This window comes from Hyposmocoma kahamanoa, unplaced genomic scaffold, assembly GCF_003589595.1.
Source record: "Hyposmocoma kahamanoa isolate Upper Pololo Valley unplaced genomic scaffold, ASM358959v1 240, whole genome shotgun sequence".
Classification (NCBI taxonomy): Eukaryota; Metazoa; Arthropoda; class Insecta; order Lepidoptera; family Cosmopterigidae; genus Hyposmocoma; species Hyposmocoma kahamanoa.
In genome coordinates, this window is record NW_020653757.1 from 1,128,114 (window position 1) to 1,149,122 (window position 21,009).

The 21,009-nt window shown below is 37.2% G+C and overlaps 2 protein-coding genes and 1 long non-coding RNA gene across 3 annotated transcripts in view; 2 read left to right on the forward strand and 1 right to left on the reverse strand.

Annotated features, from left to right (window-relative positions):
• Positions 1–602: 602 nt before the first annotated feature.
• LOC113228749 lies at positions 603–4,598 on the reverse strand. The gene is made up of 2 exons (XM_026462113.1): positions 4,527–4,598; positions 603–980 (listed from the first exon to the last, which is right to left on the reverse strand). The coding sequence occupies exons 1-2, from the start codon at positions 4,596–4,598 to the stop codon at positions 603–605; spliced, it is 450 nt and encodes a 149-aa protein (XP_026317898.1).
• Positions 4,599–5,197: 599 nt separating this feature from the next.
• On the forward strand, positions 5,198–7,602 carry LOC113228792. The gene is made up of 3 exons (XR_003310339.1): positions 5,198–5,280; positions 7,250–7,261; positions 7,549–7,602. It is a non-coding gene; the product is annotated as an uncharacterized LOC113228792 (long non-coding RNA).
• Positions 7,603–7,624: 22 nt separating this feature from the next.
• Positions 7,625–21,009, forward strand: part of LOC113228793 — a 16,194-nt gene continuing 2,809 nt past the window's right edge. The window contains exons 1-5 of the mRNA XM_026462177.1: positions 7,625–7,702; positions 9,668–9,864; positions 13,622–13,822; positions 15,777–15,926; positions 16,645–16,843. Of these exons, the coding sequence (XP_026317962.1) occupies positions 7,640–7,702; positions 9,668–9,864; positions 13,622–13,822; positions 15,777–15,926; positions 16,645–16,843 (810 nt within the window). The 5' untranslated portion in view covers positions 7,625–7,639. The remainder of the gene's footprint in view (positions 7,703–9,667; positions 9,865–13,621; positions 13,823–15,776; positions 15,927–16,644; positions 16,844–21,009) is intronic.

Sequence of the window (21,009 nt, forward strand, 5' to 3'; positions counted from 1 at the left end):
ATACGTAGGTCACTCAATAAGTTTTGAGATAAAGAAAAAATATCAAACATATTAATATAATTTATTTCACATTTTTTCAAAATACTCTCCATCATTATCTACACAAAGTTTCATTCGTCTAAACCAACTCTGAAAACACTTTTGCCAGTCTTGATCTGTCAGCATTGAAATTGCCATTTCGTAGGCAGCCACTGCTTCTTCGACATTAAAAAAAATTCCTTTGATTTTTCCTTCACTGTTGGGAACAAAAAGAAATCGCGGGGAGCCAAGTCAGGGCTGTACGGCGGGTGATTTAAGGTTTCTATACCAGATTCCTTAATAAACGCCTTTGTTCTGAGGGACGTATGTGAAGAGGCGTTATCGTGATGCAGCATGATTCCCCAAAGCCCGGTCTTTGGTCTCCTCTCCCGCACAGCTTGGAAAACTTTTGGCAATGCTACTGTTGTGTACCATTCTGAATTAACAGACCTACTATTTTCTAACATTGACGTCGACAAATGTCCGCTCCGAGAAAAAAAACTAGCTACCATTTTTTTGCCGACGTTTCGAGGTCTTTGCAACTTTGTCGGTAATTGTCCCTCCGCCAAGACCCACACCGACGACTACTTCTTGCTTTCTGGATCATATTGATAGATCCATGTTTCATCACCAGTAACGATTTCTGAAACACGTCTCGATGTCCCGTTTTCGAAACGTATAAGCATTTCTCGGCACCATTCCACTCGAGCCTGTTTTTCAGTACCGGAGAGCAATCGTGGGATCCATCGACAACAAAGCTTCCTCACTCCAAGATGTTGATGCAGGATAGTATTGACGCTCCCTGAACTAATGCCTAGGATCTTCTCAATGTTCGTGTACGTGATTCGTGGATCTTCTCGCACCAAAATTTCAGATGTCCACACATTTTCTGCAGTAACTGCTGTTTCCGGGCGTCCGCCTCTTAGGTCATCTTCAAGGTTAGTTTTGCCTCCTTTAAATTCCTTAAACCACCTAAAAACGTTGCACGAAAAGGAGCAGAGTCATCTAATGCTGACTGCAAACGTTCCAAACTCAATTGTTCAGTTAAACCGCATTTAAAATCATAGAAGATCATAGCACAGCAAGCATCATAGCAAATGTTTACAGTTAAGATCCATTATTGCAAAGAAAAAGCGCGGGAAGCGTTGTAGTAAAATGACTAACAATGTCATTTTTTTTTAATTTAGCTAAATTGCTTTTGGTGATCTATTTTTAAATAAATTTGCTTTTTAAAAACATATAATACGGGTGCGTTCCATTTTTAAATTTCGAGTATCTCAAAACTTATTGAGTGCCCTACGTATATGTATATACTAGTTCGATTGAACATAACTATTAAACAAGATATTATAGGATGGAATTTATTAAGTAAAACACCGGTGACCATAGATGTAAAAGTGAAGTGTATTCAAAATCACAGACAATAGTTATTCGTTCTTACCCTAGAGCTGTACAATCGACTAGGGATGTATCTCACTATGACATCCCCTTTCCTTTCAAACTTAAAATAAAACTGAACTTAAACTTACAAGAACTTGAATTTAACTACGCAACAAAATTTTTAAACTTAAATTTAATTCTTATTAACGTACACTTATTCAGACTCTTACATTTATTTAAAAACTTACATTTATTTAGAAACTTACATTTATTTAGAAACTTATATTTATTTAGAAACTTATAGACTTAGTAGAACAAAATACAAAACAAAATGGTGATGCCTACTCGTACAAATAATAACTGTGCTTTTTTACAACCGTGCCACTCCTAGTTACATAAGGTTCATTTCTTAACGGCTCTTCATTATTTACTTTTTCAGAAGGTTTTTTCAGAACATTTGTAATACTTTCATTATCTTTTGGGTTCGAATTTCTAGTATTTGTAACACAGTCATTACCTTCATCCCTACTCCTAATTTGCATTCTTTCTTGATTCTTACTAGCACAAAAATATATTTCTGTTTCCCTCTAACTCTTGTCCAGTCTCAGTTAACAATTTATACGAATTAGGTCTTACATCTTTTGATTTTATTTCAGTATAACAATTAGGCTTTTTGTAATCTAACAGTACAAAATTCTGGCCATTTTTTAAATCTGCCAATTTTATGGTTTGTCTATCATTATAAAATTTTTGCATAAAAGCATTATTATACAATATATTTTGTACTGTAACATATTTGGAACTGACCTTTTTAAAGTCAGGTAAAAGCCCTTGTATTTTCCTTCTCGTTAGTTAGGTGTTCCCTTAGAATAATAACGCATAGAATGATAGTTTCATATCAAACGAACTGTCACAAGTGAGGCAAAAATCAAATTAATTTATCCTAGTTTTAGAAGTAGGTTAATTTTCGGTTTTAGTGAATATTTATATAAAAATACAAGTTGAATCGCGTTACTTCCTTGTGGAATATGATGTTAGTATCTATTTTATGTTTGTCTGACGTATTTTTACACTCATTTACCGCACATTTCGTTATTTTTAGCTAAAATTCTTGAGCTGTTCGCGGTGCAAGTTGACCTTGAGCACTGACGGCCCGCCCGCTCGTGTAGGCCCTTTGGGAGCGCTTCAATTTGCCACACTTAGCGTGTGCGGACTAGGTTTCTATACGTTATTATTCTAAGGGTGTTCCTATATTCTAGTAAAGCTAAATATTTTTCTTTACCTTCATAATCTGCTTTCTTAAATATTTTTTTTACAGTTTCAATGTAACGCTCCGCAAGTCCATTGGACTGAGGATACATAGGGCCACTTGTTTTATGTATAAAATTGCATTTCATAACAAATTATTTAAACTTAGCACTACAAAAATTTCTTCCTCCATCTGTATACAAAATATCAGGTATGCCAAATCTACAAAATATAAATTTTAAATGTTCAATTGTTATAACAGTGTTTAAATTTTTTATTTTGGAAACTTCAACATATTTACTGTAGTAATCTACAACCAAAAGATAATTTTTATCCCTATAATGAAAACATATTTCAAAAACAACTCATTTTTTTTCAATTTGTTATTGAAAACTTGATAAGTACGTCATTCATAGATTATGTGTAACAGGATTCCGAGACAATGCAACTGATTTTAAAAATATTTTATAATTGATATGATGTACCTTTGTCTGTTCAATTATAAGTGCTATAAATAAGAAATGAAAGACTTTTTCGCCTTCACTTGACACTATCACTGGAAGTGTACTCTACCATATAATTTTGTAACACAGTAAGTAACATTTTTGTAGTTGCTGGAGATTCATTTTTATTTTCGTAGTGACGGGTATTTTAATGCCTACGTAGTAATAGATATAGACTAAAATGTAGACGAAAACTTCACCTACTTACTGGTGGCGCGATTTAGTTGCGGGTAGCCCAAACCGGCCAACCATGCGGGGAATGCAAACGATGTCTTCAATTTGTGGACTGTATATGAATAAAGAAGTATGGTTGATTGGAACAAATAAGAGTAGGTAAGCTGGGAGCACAATACTTCTTGAAACCAACCGCGTACCGGTTTGAGCGATCCCGATTCCTTGCCCCGCCCAGGCAGCGATTCTTGATGTTACAACTTTACCAAAACGTACGTTCACTATAGTTTTCAGTTGATTATGGTTTCACTATAATTTTTCACAATAAATTAACGGAGGCCATTGTTGCATTCGTAGGCGAAAGATCGACTTGGCGGAAGCGAGGGTTCTCTTCTTCGTCTGCTAAGTGTATCAGTTGGGTGACGTTGTCTTGCTCTTGTGTGCTAATTACGTATGTGTGGTAAGGGATATAATAAGGAAATAAATGTTGAGCCAATCAAACTATTGCTGCTACGATTCAAAGATGAAAATGTCGAAATTTTGCGCGGTAAATTCAAATATCAGCGTCATCGAGAGCACCCTATCTAGTGCGATGTTCTCCTTGTTCTCTGCGTGCAAGACGCGGAGGTCTTTCACCACTTCGTTCATTGGTAATTGGGCCGACCAAACGGTCGTCAACTTCTAGGGCGTCTCATGTCACCGCCCTATGAGCTGGCATCCTTTCTAGGTGTCCGAGCCAACAGAGTGTTCAAGACTTGATTTATCCCACGATACGATGTCCTCTAGCTCTTGGTTTTTTCGGTTCCTCCAGCTACCATCTACCTATCTCCCACCGGGGTAGGCAGAGATCATAGACCTCCTCCACTCCTATCAATCCCTTTATTCATGCCTGTATATTCCTGATGCTTTTGATGCGGCATTTTTTATGGACATCTCTAATCTGATTGCGATATGTGCGTTGGGTTTCAAGTCCATACACGGCCAGATTCGGCTAAGAAATAAAGATATTCAAAAGGTTGACAGTTCGGCCTCTATTTTGCCTTATTTCGCCTACATCTGCCGTTTGGCCGTCACGGCCGTTTTTCACACCACGAACACGTAGTTTTCAGTATTGTATAGCCTACAAACGATACCTCTCCCAGCTCCTCATTCGTTCTATAAAGTGCCGTCAATCTACCAACTTTAATTCTTTCTACATGATCTAACCTTCGAAGCATCTCCTTCTTTATCCCGATCATTTATCATACCACAACGCTCTCTTACTGTATTGTTAGGCATTCTGTCTTTAACAGTAATATGAAGCTTTACTTCTTTAGAAAAAGAAATACACCAGCCGTAACCTTAGTGGCACCGCTCGGATATGCCCCAATCATCTATTGCGTTCAGCGGTACCGAAGACGTTACTATACGCGTTACGACTTCATTACTCCACAAAGTCTGCGCGTATTGTGGAGTACATACTAGTGAAAGCCAATGCTGCCCTGACGATCGAGCAGTTTCATCTAATTAATTTGTAGTGAGAGTAACAACTTAACATTTGTCGATCTTTATGAAGGAAGACTTTTGGGCGAAGGGTGTCATGTGCCATCTTTTCCGAGGACGGTTACCAGACGCTCACGTTGCGTCATACGTCGCGGTCCACAATGTAAATAAATAAATACTATTATTAAATTATTATGTACGTCAGTCTTTAAGGTTGATATATTTATAGGTCTTTGTAACCTGATCATAAATAAATAAATAAGTAAAAATTTACGAGAACCAATTTTCAATTTTATTAAAGTATACATTTCTTTCGAGCTTTGAATGCTCGGTGTATTGCATTAAATGTAGTCGTTTTTTTTCAGATGTCGATGCTATTACCGATGATAGGTCTCGGTCTACTCGTGTTGGCGTCGTATTACTTCAGTCTATTTTTGACGGGCAAATCATCAAACGTCAAGAAAAATTCTGCGAGAAGGTATTGAATAGGGTTCCGTTATACCTTAGGAAACTCAATTATTAAGTCAGGTGTATCTATTAATATATCGGAGACATTGTACTCCGAAACTATAAACAGGGTTGAACTAATAAGCTCACAGGACTATATTACTAAAATAATAAACAACAAAATCCCATCTCCAGCACACCAGTAAGAAGGCTGGCTCCGCAGCTGAGCTGGCGGAAGGAATACAAAGTCAATAAGTACCAGGACCTCGCCTCCAACTACCTATTTACAGCCTTTGGAGCCGAAACCCTTGACCCGTGGGGTCCCGGTACCCTTCATCTGTACAAAATTTTATTCAAAAAATTAATAGACAAAGACTACTTTGTCCAAAGCATTAGCATTGCCATACAAAGACCCGTGATTCCAATGTCGCTGTAGAGAATGTTTATCGGTTAATGTATGGTATATTCGACCCATGCATACTTATAAAGATAGGACGTAGTATGCCTTGTAGACGGTACCTGATCTAGTTCACTGCGTACCTAATCAGAGACATTAAGCAGAAAGCCAATCTTCGTCGATAGTGGAAACGTACTGGCGACCGTGCTGTATATGCTAGTTTTTCTAGGCTCAGGGCAGATATTAAACTGCAAATATCACTAGTATACGATAGTTACGTTAGGCGTATTCAAACTTATCATTCCTTCCTTCTGGCAATATATGAGCAGGTTAAATACCAAAGGTGGATTTGAAACTATGGTTTCATACGAAGGGAAATATTATGAAGGTGGAGAGGCTGCTCAAGCCATCTCGACTCTTTTCTCTAGTGTATTTCTGCCTCGCAAACCTCTCCTTAACCATGAAAAGATTACTCGTGAAGACATATCCAGTTCTGCAAATTATATTAATATCGATAAAATAATATCGCTATGAGATATCGAAACTGGCATATCCAATCTGATATCTCAAAGCTCCTCAGGTGCAGATAGTTTTCCTGCATTTATATTAAAAGGATGTAAAGAATGGAAGGTTACACGAGTACGTTCTATTCCCAAGTCAAACGACACAATCAGAAAACTACTGACCGATAGCCATTTTCTCTTCGATATAACCAACCAACCAACCGACTATGCTATTTGAATCTATTTTAGATAGACTTGTAGCTACAACCCTTTCTCTGTGATTCACAACATGGTTTTAGGCCGATCTCTACAAACAAACCTGTTGAACCTGGTTGATTTCATTTACGAACGTCTGGGAATACTAGTTGACGTCTTGTACCTTGACTTTCGAAAAGCTTTCGACCATGTAGATGTGCTTTTAAATAAGTTGTGTAGTGGCTTCTCGCCTAAACTGCAGATTCTTTGCCAGTTACCTACGTGATAGTTAACAGTACGTACAATACATCCGTATTGTACGGATGTATTGTACGGTTGACTGAGGTGGTACAGTCTTCGTCAGTGACCATGGGACCTGTAAAGGGCCCGAAACGTCGGTTTGTTTGAAAAAACAAATATACGCGATTTAAATCCGGAAAAATAATTTCATTTCCTATGTGTAACAATCGCGAAAACCTAAGAACTCGATTATGTACAAAGTTTATTCATTCCCGCTTCTCCTCCAGTGACTCGCTTTGAAATGGAGAGTTAAAAAAATTCATAATATAGTTCGTATTATTTTTATCACTTTTACATATGATCACATGTAGCTTTGTTATACCAAGGGTACGTAATTTTGCCGGATCTAAACTGCGTATTGTACGTTCCGGTCTCTTTATAGGTGTTATGATCACAACTGACTGACCATGGGACTTGCAAAGAGCTAGACACGTTGGTGTGTTTGAAATTATAGATAGACGCTATTTTGATTTCGAGAAATAGTTAATTTCCAATATTTAATTTATTATTTCCTGTATTTGAAGCCATGTCAAGTCGCTTTTAATATTGGTTGTTGCAATTACTTGTTTACGTATATTTTAATAACATTTTTTTTTGTGTTTCAGTGAGCTTATAAAGTAAGTTTTATTTTTTTAAACTATATTGTTTTAGGAATAGTTCTGTTTCTAAATAATTTTTGTTTAAATTTTCTGAAAATATATTTCCTTAATTTGAAGTTTCTAAAATGATGTTGAATCATGTCTCAACACTACCGTTCACAATTAAGGTAGACTTACGTCCGTATTAATTGGTGCGTTGAAATCATAGCGTTGCAACCACGTTGCAACGAACTGGCAGCGCCCGTGAGAGGTAACTTACTTCGATTTTTGCTGTTCTTGACTTATTGTCATATTGATACTGACAGGGAAAAACAACGTGCTCTAGAACAATCTCTGAAGAAAGACAAACGCACAGGATGCTTTGTTCCAAAGCTGGATCCTTTTTCGCCCGAGATCATGGTGTTCAATCGGAATTTATCCCAAATTGTGTGCGATGACCTGGATTGGGTCAAATGTAACGTAAGTTTTTCACAATTTTTGACTTAGTATTTATTTAATTTTTAATTTTTAAATCAACCTGTGCGGCGTGATACCCTAAACCCTCTTCTCAGAGGAGCGACGTCATCAGTTTACGACGTCATCTCCTACATAGTCATCTCACCTTTTTATCACCCTCTTTTCTGTTTCCTGGCCAGTTAGATTTTAAATTTTGAATCGGCCCCTAATTACTTTTGTTCGTTAATTTTACTTTGGTTCCTTCCGTCGTCACTCCCATCAAAATTCTCGAAGAGAAAGGACGTGTGCATCGTAAACCTCAAATACTCAATCATGTAAACCTCACGTATTTTAACTGCTTATAAAGCATTGGATATGTATACGAATACAAGCATTTTTGGGCCTTCTTGTTGCCCTTTTACCCCTTCTTTTACTGGTCTACAATATAACGCACATAACCGTTGTAAATATCTAAGGAGAGAATATATTAGATCTCATATCTATAACAATTGGTTTCTTAGTATTTGTGACTCACGTTGCTTAAAATATAGTAGTTGTAAAAGCGTTCGTTCAAGAAGGTACTGCCACCGTACCTATTGCTGTCGTGTAGCAATAATGGGAGCTGGCGCAAGTACAGGTCCATGGGACTTTGTTGGATTTTATGTCTCAGGATTAACTTGAAGCAGTGACATAATCTGCGTGTTAACTATCACCTTTTATTAATGCCACTGTTGGGCACGGGTCTTCACACAGGCGAGGCTTTAAGCCACAGTCAGCCACACTGGCCTAATGCAGGTTGGGGATTTCACACGGTTTCCGAGAGTTGTGAACCTTTTTCGACGTCCCAGAAATGCTCATGGTAAATTTCAAATTCAGTTTCGCACATAAATTCCAAATTCAATTTCGCACATAAATTCCGAGAAACTCAGACGTGCGAGTCCAGATTCGAGCCCACCCCCTCAGCTTGAGAGGCTATAAGTTATACCATTCGGCTACCACGGCCTTTTAATCAACTGTTACTTCTTAACCAAGTGATCCCTATTACGCAGCGCCGAGAATGTTTGTATTTTTTTAGTGACATTAATGAATGAGACGAATAAGTCGTGGATCTGGTAAGTGACATGACTACCAACAATAGTAGAAGTGCCACTTGGACATAAAATAAATAAAATAAAATAAAATGTTTCTTTATTTAGGTATACACCCATTAATAAATTTAACATTATTAATTACATTACGTTACATTACATTACATAACCAATTGAATTGAATTTTATGTACCGAATATTATAATTATTAATGAAGTACATAATTGAGAATTACATTAAATTGAATTGAATTCACATTAGAAATAATAGTATAACAAAAATTAATTTATTTAAATTTTAAAAATGGAGTGGTCACTTACAAAGTAGCACGCATCGCATACTGTTCTTATAATTATATTGGCCGAATCGCTCACTCTCACAAGAAAAGACCGATATCTCTTCCGTATTATGGCGAAAAAATCGTCTACTCTATTCACGGCAAACATGCCAGACGCACTACACCGCCAGGGCAGCCACAGCATAGCGCGAAATGCATTATTGTACTGAACTCTGGATCTATCAAAAGCTCGCTTAGTGTAATGGTACCACAACTGACTAGTGTAGAACGCCTGACAGTAAGCCCTAAACAGAGTTATTTTTACTTGAACGGTGCAATGAGCGAATCGACGCGCCAACATGTTACTCTTCATGGCTATAGTCCGCCTCTGTCGCTCCAAATCATCATCGTCTCTCAATTTTGTGGTAAGTATATGGTATTTAAAGCTCGAAACATTACTTAGTACGGTACATAAAGTAGATAAAGTTGACAAGTCCCTTCAAATCCGGAACGCAGTAATGCTCTCATTACTGCTTGGTGGCAGTAACAGATATGGTGGCAGTACTTCCTCGGACGAACTCGTTCTCTACGGCTACTAAAATAATTAAAATATTCTTTTTTCAGCTTAGTAAATGCGCGGTAACCCCGAGTATATTGAATTCAACTAAGGATATAAAATGTTACTTTTATGATATCATTCACAAGACCGATCGTGACTACTACGTTGACTCAAAGTCCACAATGATCACTAGCGATAAAGTCTTCACACTTGAAAATTCAGATAATGTGAAAGTTACGTGCACTGGTACAGCTTTGGCCAAGTAAGTATATAGTTAGTGAGAAAGATGAGATTACAAACGGAACTGGCTGGCCAGCCTCAGAATTCACTCTTTTTCTCTTTTTTATATACTGTTCCTGTGTACAATGGCGCCCTAAGTTTTGCAGATGAATGCTCATAAACTACCTTTCTAGGACCAATTGAAAAAATGGATTTGAAATGCAGTCGTCTCATTGATTGGCAGTGTCATGTCGCACAAATCGGAGACTGCATTTCAATATTTGATTTATAATAATAACGCACACACTCAACATAGCACTAGGGAAACCCTATAGGGAATTTAATTTCACATATAATGAGCCCAAACTCACAGGTGGTTTTAACTCACACACTCTCTGTGTGTGTTCTTTCAGAGGAACTTTTCGAACTGATAGCACTGTCTCAAATCCACCATCGCACCTGCCGCCAAAGAAGTAGAGCCCATCCTTACATCATAGATGCCTGTAATTGTAAAACCACGCGGGTATCATGTTCGTTCCTTTCTCCAACCTGCAAGATGTGGAATGATTTTTCTCCTGAAGTATTTTCCTTTATGCTTAGACATGGAGTTATTCAAAAAGCGTGTCAACAGGGCTCTCAAAGGCTGGCAACGCATGGGCAGCTCATCTGATGTTGCAGATGTCCATGGGCTTCGATGACCACCTCTCATCAAGTGGCCCTACTGCTTATTTGCCTCCTACTTCAAATAAAAAAAGAAAGATTTTTTTCACATGATTAATTTCGTAATATCGGTTCAATATCAAAAAAGAACACATCAAACGTAAAAAGCCAAGCAAGTAAAAGAACGTGATTTATCAATATTTATATTGATTTTTATATTGTTTTTTGAAAATTCTATAAAACTGCATTAAAAGTGTGGCGCACTATAAGTTTCCGGAACTAATAAGAAAAAAATACTAAAAATGGTCAGAAATGAATTTATTTCTCGAAATATTCTTCGTTAGCGTTAATGCACTTTTTCATATGAATGAACCAATTTTGAAACCATTTATGCCACTCCTCCGTCACAATCTCTGAAACATATTTTTCATATTTCTCTTCAAGTGATGAAAATCGTTGACCGCGTAACTGATTCTTAATTTTTGGAAATAAATAAAATTCACAAGGTGCCAGGTCGGGACTGTACGCAGGATGGCTCATAAGGTCAACGTGGTTCACCTTCAAAAATTCATTTGTCTGTCTGGTCGTGTCAGAAGTGGCACTATCGTGCTGCAAGATAATACGACGTTTACGGTTATTTTTACGGAGTTTGTCAATAACTTCCGGCAAACAAATGGTCGTGTATCAATCACTATTCACGGTACAACGATTCCAGTTTTATTAAAAAAAGAAGCAATCAGCCGCTTAGAGGCACTTTGTACGCGCGCCACTTTGGTAGTTGTTTTGGTGGTTTCGGCTCATCTCGAAAGACCCATACGCTAGATTGCTGCTTTGTTTTGGGATCGTAACTATAAATCCATGTTTCGTCATCTGTTACTATGTCCCACACCAACTTTGACGTCCCTTCGTTGAATCTGGTAAGCATGGCATTGCACCAAGTGACGCGATCCGTTTTCAGAGCCTCAGTCAAATTGTGTGGGATCCACTGAGAGCACAGCTTTTTCACACCCAAATGTTTGTGTAGTATTGATTATATTTGACTCATGCTTATGCCTAAAGATGCCCGAATCTCATGGTATGTCACATGCTGTCTGTTTTGATCATACGGCGCACAGCGTCGATGTTTTTGTTGTTCACAGCAGTGGACGGGCGACCATCACGAACTTCGTCACTGAGATTGACACCACCACGTTTGAATTCTGCAAATCAGCTATAAATAGTCGTCTTGCATGGTGCTTCATCGCCAAAAGCAGTTTGAAGCCGAGTGAAGCTCCGCTGAGCTGTTAAATTACACTTGAAGTCGTAGAAAATCATACTGTGAAAATTTCACGAGTTAAATCAATGGTGATGTAGACAACCAATTTATAAAATGACGCACAATGTAAAAACAAGTGTCAGTTAGACGAATCGAATTGTATTCTACAGCCAAGGAGTTCCATTTTCAAATGTTGTAATAATTTTTTAAATATTGTTTATGTAAGTGGCCAATTCCGGAAACTTATAGTGCGCCCTATGTACAGATAATGTTGATAATAATGTTGCAGTAGAGCTCCTTGTGAAAGAGTTCGTCTATTAAAGTACTGTCATCTTACCTATTTTTGAAGGGAAAGGGAGTTGGAGTAATTACAGGCACATGAGACTTATCAACCTATGTGTAAGGGTGACGGGCGCAGTGACAGAGCCCTTCAGATCTTTGTGTTATAAAGCTCTGAGTGGCACTGCAACTTTTATGGACACGCGTAAAAAATATAATATGGAGCATTTTATTATTTTTTCAAGATTAACACAAGCCCTGACAACACGACATTGGTTCATCTGTCAAAGGAATGATAGATAAATAGAAAGAACCTTGCTGAAAGATTGCCTTGCTTCAAACGCATAACAATATAAACGGATTAAAACAGATACAAACAGGAATTCAAATTAATAGTGAGAACAAGAGAAACAACAAGACATTAGTTTGAAATACACAAAAACTTGCGGTACCCAACGAATAATAATCCACCGCTTGTGTATACAGTAAGCCAAATAGGTTACAGTTTTGTGCGGATTTTGCTCAATATTGAGCAAGAGTAAAAACCGCGTCAAGTTTGTGTAGTGTGCGCTTGAGTTAATATAGCCGCGAGTGCCGAGTGTATTGTACATAAAGAAATGTAACATAAATAATTTTAAAAAAACTGACCTCAAAAGTTTGCTTATACGCTTTTTTATTCGTATTACATCTATTTGCCAAGTTTATGGTAAACCTGATTTGTTCCTAATTTGCCACCCCAAATATTTTTTTCAAATTTGAATGGGACCGTTACTGAGGCAGCTATACCACCATGAGGTACCATACACACAAAAAATACATTCGAATTGAGAACCTTGAAGTCGGTTAAAAACTAATATAAATCAGAATCGATTTATTTGACACACATATCTATTGTATTTTATTGTGTAATAATTTAATTGCCTCGCTTATAACGGAAAATTAGTACTGTATAATTAGTACTGTGTGTATAACGGAAAATTAGTATTTGGTCCTAATGGAAAATTAGTACTGGGAATGCATTGTGTTTTCCAGCAAATACTGAGTTAGTGACCCTTCGTAACCGCGCCTGGCGTCACTCAAAGCATCTTTTATTTGTCCTCGTTTATATGAAGAGTTTGTGTTTTAATTAATTTATACTTTTTGTTTTGCTTGTGTTTTTGTTTTGTAATTATTGATTTCTGTTTTACGTTAATAATGCCATGATTATGTTTTGTTTTTCTTTAGTTTTCTTTCGTTATTTTCTTTTGTGGTGTTTGGGAATGCATTGCGATATGTCCACTTGCACTTGCTTATAATGCAAAGACACTGTTCCTACATCGTATTGACAGCGTGTCATCTATTTAAGCATTGGTTTAAGACGCATTTAAGTTTAGTGCAATTGAATATTACTGTCCTTTTATGTCAATAATCAGTGTATTATTTTATTTTTATTTTACGTTTTATTTTTTGTTTTGTTTTTTTTTTCCTTTTGATAGATATTCAATTGAATGTATTTTCTTTCTTTTCATTAACATTTTTTTTTCACTTCTTTTGCACACAAGTCTCAGGAAACTTCTAAAATTCTGCACGCATTGTACGATTATATTCCATTGTATATATCTTTCAGTGACAGCCCAATGAAGTGGTTAGGGGTAGTCTCCGGTTTGCGGTCGAAGGTAAAACCTTTGGGTCCTCCACGTGGCCGAGAAAAGACCATCAATGTGCTGATGTTCGGTTACGATACTACGTCCCGAAATGGTTTTATCAGGAAGATGCCCGAGAGCTATGAGTATTTGAAGAATGATTTAGAAGCCACTTTTTTGACTAGGTAGGTATTGAAGCAGGAACAAAGGGAGCAATACTGGCAGCTTAAAAAGCTTTTCGTAACTAATGTAATCGATATTTTCAACGAAATTGAGAAAACTTGAGAAACATTAGATAGTGTGTTAGTTGTTTTCGCTGATCCCAGGTGGGATCAGCGAAATCTTTCGAACGTCATAACATTCATAACTCAAACATTTTTGGCAAAATTTTATCTTAGGAAATGAAACTATTTTTCCGGATTTAAATTGCGTATATTTGTTTTTTCAAACAAACCGACGTTTCGGGAAATTACAGGTCCCATGGTCACGGTTGACTGAGGTGGTACAGTCATCAATTAGTTATGTCTAATATTATTGCATACCACCGTACTTTTTCACTATAGTTACAAATGTTAGATATTAATTAAATACCTTATTTTTAATTTTACCAAGAAAACATTCCAATTTACGCTACATTATGTTTTACAAATTATTTTATTGAATGAGTTTTTATTAAGTTCAATTTATTATGAATTAATAATAGAAATTAGAATAAACTAAAACATATTAATTAGTACTGCAGTCTTATGTCTGTTTGGGATTTTTTATCAGAGGAAATACTGGATCCCAAACTGGTGGTACGGAGAAACCATCTTCCCTGTTGAAATTAGGATGTTTTATAATTTCAATGGTCTCTCGCGGCACCCTGGGTATATAACGGACCTTTTTGCAAGGACCTGGGGTTTGTCAAATTTCATTGAATGTGTAGGTTTATCCATGACGCGCTCGCAGACTGCAGACTTGTTTACGCGACAATGTTTGACATCAGCTGTATGTTCTTTGACGCGGGTACAAATACTTCGCTTCGTTTGTTCAATATAAGAGAGACCGCACTTCACAGTCAAGCTTGTAAACTCCTGCATCCTGTAAGGGGATGTTACATTTCACGGGTCTCAGGAATTGAGAAATCTTCCTCAGGAGCTTGAAACAAGTCTTGATAGATGCACGCCTGAGGACTATTCCGATCTTGTCTGTAACACCTCTCACGTAAGGTAAAATGGCAGGTCTTTGCATGATTACTGTCACAGATTACTGAGATTACTGTCACATGTGCTCTCTGAAACAAAGATTTTTAATTTTATTAATTACATAATAATAAATTGAACTTAATAAAAAATCATTCAATAAAATAATTTGTAAAACGTAATGTAGCGTAAATTGGAATGTTTTCCTTGTAAAATTAAAAATAAGGTATTTAGTCAATAACTTTTGTAACTATAGTAAAAAAATAGGGTGGTTTGCATTAATATTAGACATGATACTGATTGATTACTGTACCAACTCAGTCAACCGTGACCACAGGACCTGTAAAGGGCCCGAAACGTCGGTTTGTTTGAAAAAACAAATATACGCAATTTAAATCCGGAAAAATAGTATCATTTTCTATGTGTAACAATCGCGAAAACCTAAGAACTCGATAAATTTTATCTTCTTTCACAATCTATCGATAACAACTACATAACTATTTAAAACTTTATGAAAACTGGCAACCTCGCAAATGTCATTTTACATCGTTTTCAAAAAAGACAGATTGTAGTAGGCTATCCAGGCAGCGGAGAAATTCCGACTGCTGCGTCGGACAAGCCGCGTCCTTACTACCGCGGCTACCGCTCCTACATCCATTATGAGCACCAGACATCACGCTGTTATCAGCAATGTGTTGAGTTACCTTGGAGTTCAAAATGGATATTTTTTATTATTATGTTTGTTTTGAGTTGGACACTTGTCCATGTAGGTAATGCCATTCAGCACTTTGCATTTTTTCTCTTAGAGCTTACTTAATTTCCTTTTGACTTGGTCTAACTAACTTATCCATGCTCGTCTGAAACTTTATTCGATCAGTTTTTTAATTAAGTTGTCATCTGCCTGATCCTTCTACCTAATTCCAGCTAGGTCTCAGAACTATAATTTGTTTTTCAGTTACAACATCATAGGAGATGGGACTACTTGGGCACTACACGCTTTATTGACAGGCAGGAATGAACTGGATTTGCCCGAGGCCCGAAAGCGCTTTGTCAAAACGTTTTTAAATAACAACGACTTCATTTTCCACAAACTCAGAAAAGATGGGTGCGTTAATATAATTTATGTATGTGTAATAAAAAGGGATCACCACAACTAATGATTGCAAAAAATATTAAAAATTCGCGAGAAAAGTATTTTCTTTACTTTTCCATGATCGCGAATATTTTGTTAAACAAACCTACGGTATATTTAGTGTTCCTGTAGCCGCCACGGTTTAGCGGTGGCAACCGCTAGATATGTAATGCACAATGGGAGGTGAGCGAGCCAACAGCTCTGATACCTATATGGACAATAATGAATCCTCGTCCTTGGGGTCGCTCACCCAAGACGTCCAGCCTTTTGAGAACCGGATGAAGTCTGCGTCAACGGGCTGATCGAGGGTCCCTCATGTCTTATAACCAAAAGCTTGGGTAGGATACTATAATCAAAAACTTATGGGAAGATATGGGAACGTTCCCGTGGATTTTGCTTTTTTATTTTGTATTGTTAACCCCAGACGCAGAAGGAAGAGAGTTATAAGCCTGAAGTATTTGTGTCCCTGTAGACATGTCTGTTTTTTTTTAATTAAGGGATGACAAACAATATTGTATAAGGTCAGTAACATATAGTAAGAATAACACTACAGTAAAATGTACAATTAATCACAACATTCTACAGATTATTACATAAATATAAATTGTTTAAATTAAGCATTATTGCTATTGATTTGAAATGTTATATAATGGTTCTCTTACGGATAAGATTATCTTTTCTTGTGTCACAGTTACCGTACCGCTTATTATGAAGATTCGCCAAATATGGGTACGTTTCAACTTCGGTTCCAAGGGTTCGGTGAACAGCCTGCCGACCACTACCTACGCGACTTCTACTTTGAGGTGGCCAAACTAAGGACTGGCAAAAAGAACGAATTCTGCGTTGGGGACACCCCCTCGTACTTGTTTTTGATGAATATTACTAAACAGGTAAGTTCTAGTTTTTTAACCGACTACAGTGAAGCTAAAAGAAAACTACGTGTCTCACACGTTTGATAGTTGGGACTGTGAGCGTTACTGCATTCCGGCTTTGAAGGATAAGGGTGCTGGTGAAATTATAGGCAGATAGAACTTGACAACTTACGCCGCAGGGTGACAGGCGCAGTTGCAGGGACCCTTAGATATTTGCGACTTAAAGCTGTCACTGCAACTGTCAGGATAATTTCAGGTCCTGACATGGACAGACGATACGGCAGGCCGCAGCCTTTACTCCCTTATTACAACACTTACTGCATTGGGAGATAATTTCCATTTATTTCAAAAGTATTTCAATAAAAACATTACTTCTAATAAAATAACTAAAACATATCTGACACAGACAAAGGTGACATACATTATTAAAGCCAATCAAATAAATGTTTAACCAAGATGGTTTCACGACATTCTCCCGCCGTTCCAGGTGAAGAGTTAATACATCTGCAACTACCTCTTAATAACACAAAAACTAAACTAAACTTACATTTACAAATTTAATCTATGCGGGATTCTGATGGGTCGCCCAGCACGTGAGACTCTTTCAGATTTGGTAGACTCCTGGGAAGACTGTCTAGGACTCGTGACTGCAGGCGTGACCACAGCTTGCCCATCTGATGCTGAGGTCTGTAAGATTAACTCCGAAGGCCAATTGATTCGTTTTGTACTATCAGACCCAATTAATACAACGTCTCCCTTATTGATTTCTGCACCCTTTTTATTATTGCGTTTTTCAACTAGAGCCGAAAGATATTAATTCCTAAAACAAGTATTCAATTCTTTAACTAGTTTTTTAATATACCGCAACCTAACAGTTTGTTTTTCAGAATTTTAAGCAGCAAAATTGTTATCACTTCCTACTTGATTCTGTACAAAACATCGCTGGCGTAAGCGGTTTCAAATTTTCCGTGTTATCAGGTGCATAAGTTACTGGGCGTGAATTAATAACCGCCTCTGCTTCGCATAATAGTCTGATTTACCATTAAACTCAAACACGCTTTACTTAACATACGACGCAAAATATTTTAAAAACCCTACCGTGCACCCAAAATCCTCCACACCATGGCGTTTGAGGAGGTATAAAGCGCCATTCAATCTTATTTACACTTATTCTCGAAGCCTCTTTGTTTCAGTTTACATCATTCAAAATATTATTGGCCCCTGGAAAGTGTGTGCCGTTATCACTGATAATTTTCTTACATTCCCTCTTGTAGCCTCTTTTATGCCATTAAAAAACCTTCGACAGATAACGACAAAGTCAACTCCAAATAAACAGCCCTATAGTCGCGCACGTGAATAAAACCACCCAGCACTTCTGCCTGCAGCATCTGCACCTTCGTACAGGGGACCAGCCAAATCAACCTCCACTACCTCAAACACTCTGCCATAATTTACTTTCTCTAAATGCAGTTGGGCGGTGCATCACCTGCTTTAGAACTATGTCGTCGGCAAGTAACACATTTCCTCACAGTCATTTTAGCAAACCTTCTAATTCCAAAAAGCTTTACATTCACACTTTTTCAAATGGTGTAATATTTGTTGTTGCTGACAACAGCAACGGGCTGGTTATCACTCCGAACACAACGCGTCGACGTCTATATGATTTAAAACCTTTGTCTAAATCTTGTATGTCATTCCACTTAAGAAACTTGAGATCACGGTCATCCGGATTGATTGATATTTGTAGGAACGCTTCCTAAAATTTATCAATAGCCTTGGTATCTGTTCTGTATTAAGTTGCTCCCCTTCTCTAAGCAGTCATTTAGTTACAACCCATTCTTACCGACAGCTGAAGCGTCAAATATTGGCCTTATTTTATTTGTCGCACTAGACCCCTTAGCAACCGCGTGATGAGGTAAATAGTGACCTCTACATGTATCATTAATGGCCACTTCCTCAACTCTAACTCTACTATCACTATCTAACCAGTCACTATCTAACCATTCATCAAACACCTTATTGTAATCATCTAATAATTCTGATTTAACTAGTTTTTTGGTAGTTGATTTGAGCCTGCGCCTCGCAATATCAACATTTGTTTGCAGACTATCAACTGTACCTTTCCAAAGAAATTGTATTTCATTCAACGCCCTTCATTATCAACTGTTATGCTTTGTTCAAAAAATTCTGACGCTTCCGCCTCAGCGCTAGTCTTTGTTTTTAACTCAGTGCCATCTCTGATTCCCAAAGATTCTAATTTTTACAGGTCCTCCACATCAAAACTGATTACCTGCAGTTCATTGATACTACAGTGGTATATCCCATTTGTAGGGCCCTGGATAGTCCAACTACAATTCAGTCTCCATAGCCAGCAAATCATCCATCTGTACTGACCATCCCATCAGAATCCAGAATTTACGTAAAAAATCAGAACCTGTTAATATACTGATCTCTTTAACATGATTCATATGGTTAGTAATATGCACACCTTTTTGCTGCAACTTTGACGGTAAGTTACTACCATACTTAACTTTAGGTAAATGACCACAGATGGTATCTTACCGAAACACCTGTATTTTAGTTTGATTACTGCCATCAATATTCTCAATAATTAACTCATACAACTTATAGTTTTTCCTTTGAGTGACTACTCCACCGAATAATGTATGGTTTATCTCTGTTTGACCAATGGTTTTCAATTGCAAATATTCCGCTACACTTCTCTTTTGTTTTGTTCCGGTGTTTTGACAAGACGTCACTTGAATTAATATTGCTTGTCTGTTTTTAATTTTCTCCGACACCTCTTGTTTTGATAGGAAAGTGTCGTCTTCCACAAGCAATACATGTTACATGTTTTCTGCACTTCATTACCATGTGACCGACCTTTGAACATACATAGCATGCGTTTTTCCGCATCCAGAAATCACGTCGTTTCTCTAAAGACATTTTTGTTGCACAAAATTGCATTCCGAACTTATGTGAGAAACTTTGTCACACCGTATGCAAGTTTGAATCTTATCAGTTTGATATTTCTCCGTTGGTTTTTCGTTCTTAATGTTCCTGCTCTTAGTTACCGTGGAAAAAGGCGCTGCTGAAGGGCCTAGCGCATCAGTAAATTCATAGTCTCTACCTTGATTACTACGAATCAGCTTTATTCTTTCTTCAGATTCTACTTCTAATTTCACGAACTGAAGTAACTTAGCCAAGTAGTAGTAGTTTTACCAAGAAAGTGTGGCGGCTTTAGACGCCTATTATCACCGGCTCGCTGTGGCAGTCTCTTTGGACGAGAGTCGCCAATGAGAGTGTCACACGCGCCAAAAATATTCAATAGTTTTTTAGTTACAGAATTGTCATGTCAGCAGTTGAAAATTGTTTTCTCAGTTTGATAGAATTAATTTGTAAAACTACGAAATGTTACAATTCATGAAGTTCACGAGGCCGTTTTATTGTTCGTTAGGGGAACGACAAATTCCCCAAAAAGGTTTCATGACAGCAATTATTATGGACAAGCATGTCGTTTAACGCCAGGCGCAAGACTTGTTCGTTTCCGTCACTTGTATCTTAAAAAAAGTAAATTACACGGTATCAGTGATGGTAATTATTACATTGTGTACTAAGGGCAATAAATAAGAATTTCCAACGTGTCTGTTAGAATTTTAATGACTCGATGTTTGTAATTTTTTACCGCACACTTCGAACGTTGTCCTATAGGTATTCCTTAATTTCATTACCGGGTCACGTTTTTTTTTTGAAATAGCTTGTGGGTCAAAAAATCTTTTTTTCTTAATTTATTTCCCACTAAAACCAAATTTTAGCTTACTAGACATTTGTAAATTAACTGAATTTAACGAATAAGTCACAAATTAGAAATCTGAAACAGTACATCGCCACCAACTGACCTGTGTGTACATCTCCGTATATTCCAAAAATATTCTGTATTTATTGTAACTAAGATAATAACTCTAACACTGGGCGGCTGCTCCACTGGGTGGTGTGGGAAAAACAGCAAAACACCTAATTACAAAACAAACGGAATCACATGTAATCGGTAATTAAATATGTCATTTTTCAAATTTTGTCCATCTTAGCAAAGTTCAAGTTAAACTGGGCTATTTGAAGTGAAGCAATTGACGACACCCGTCAATTGTTTCGAATTCGGGCTGGCCAATCGGAACGCAGTTGTC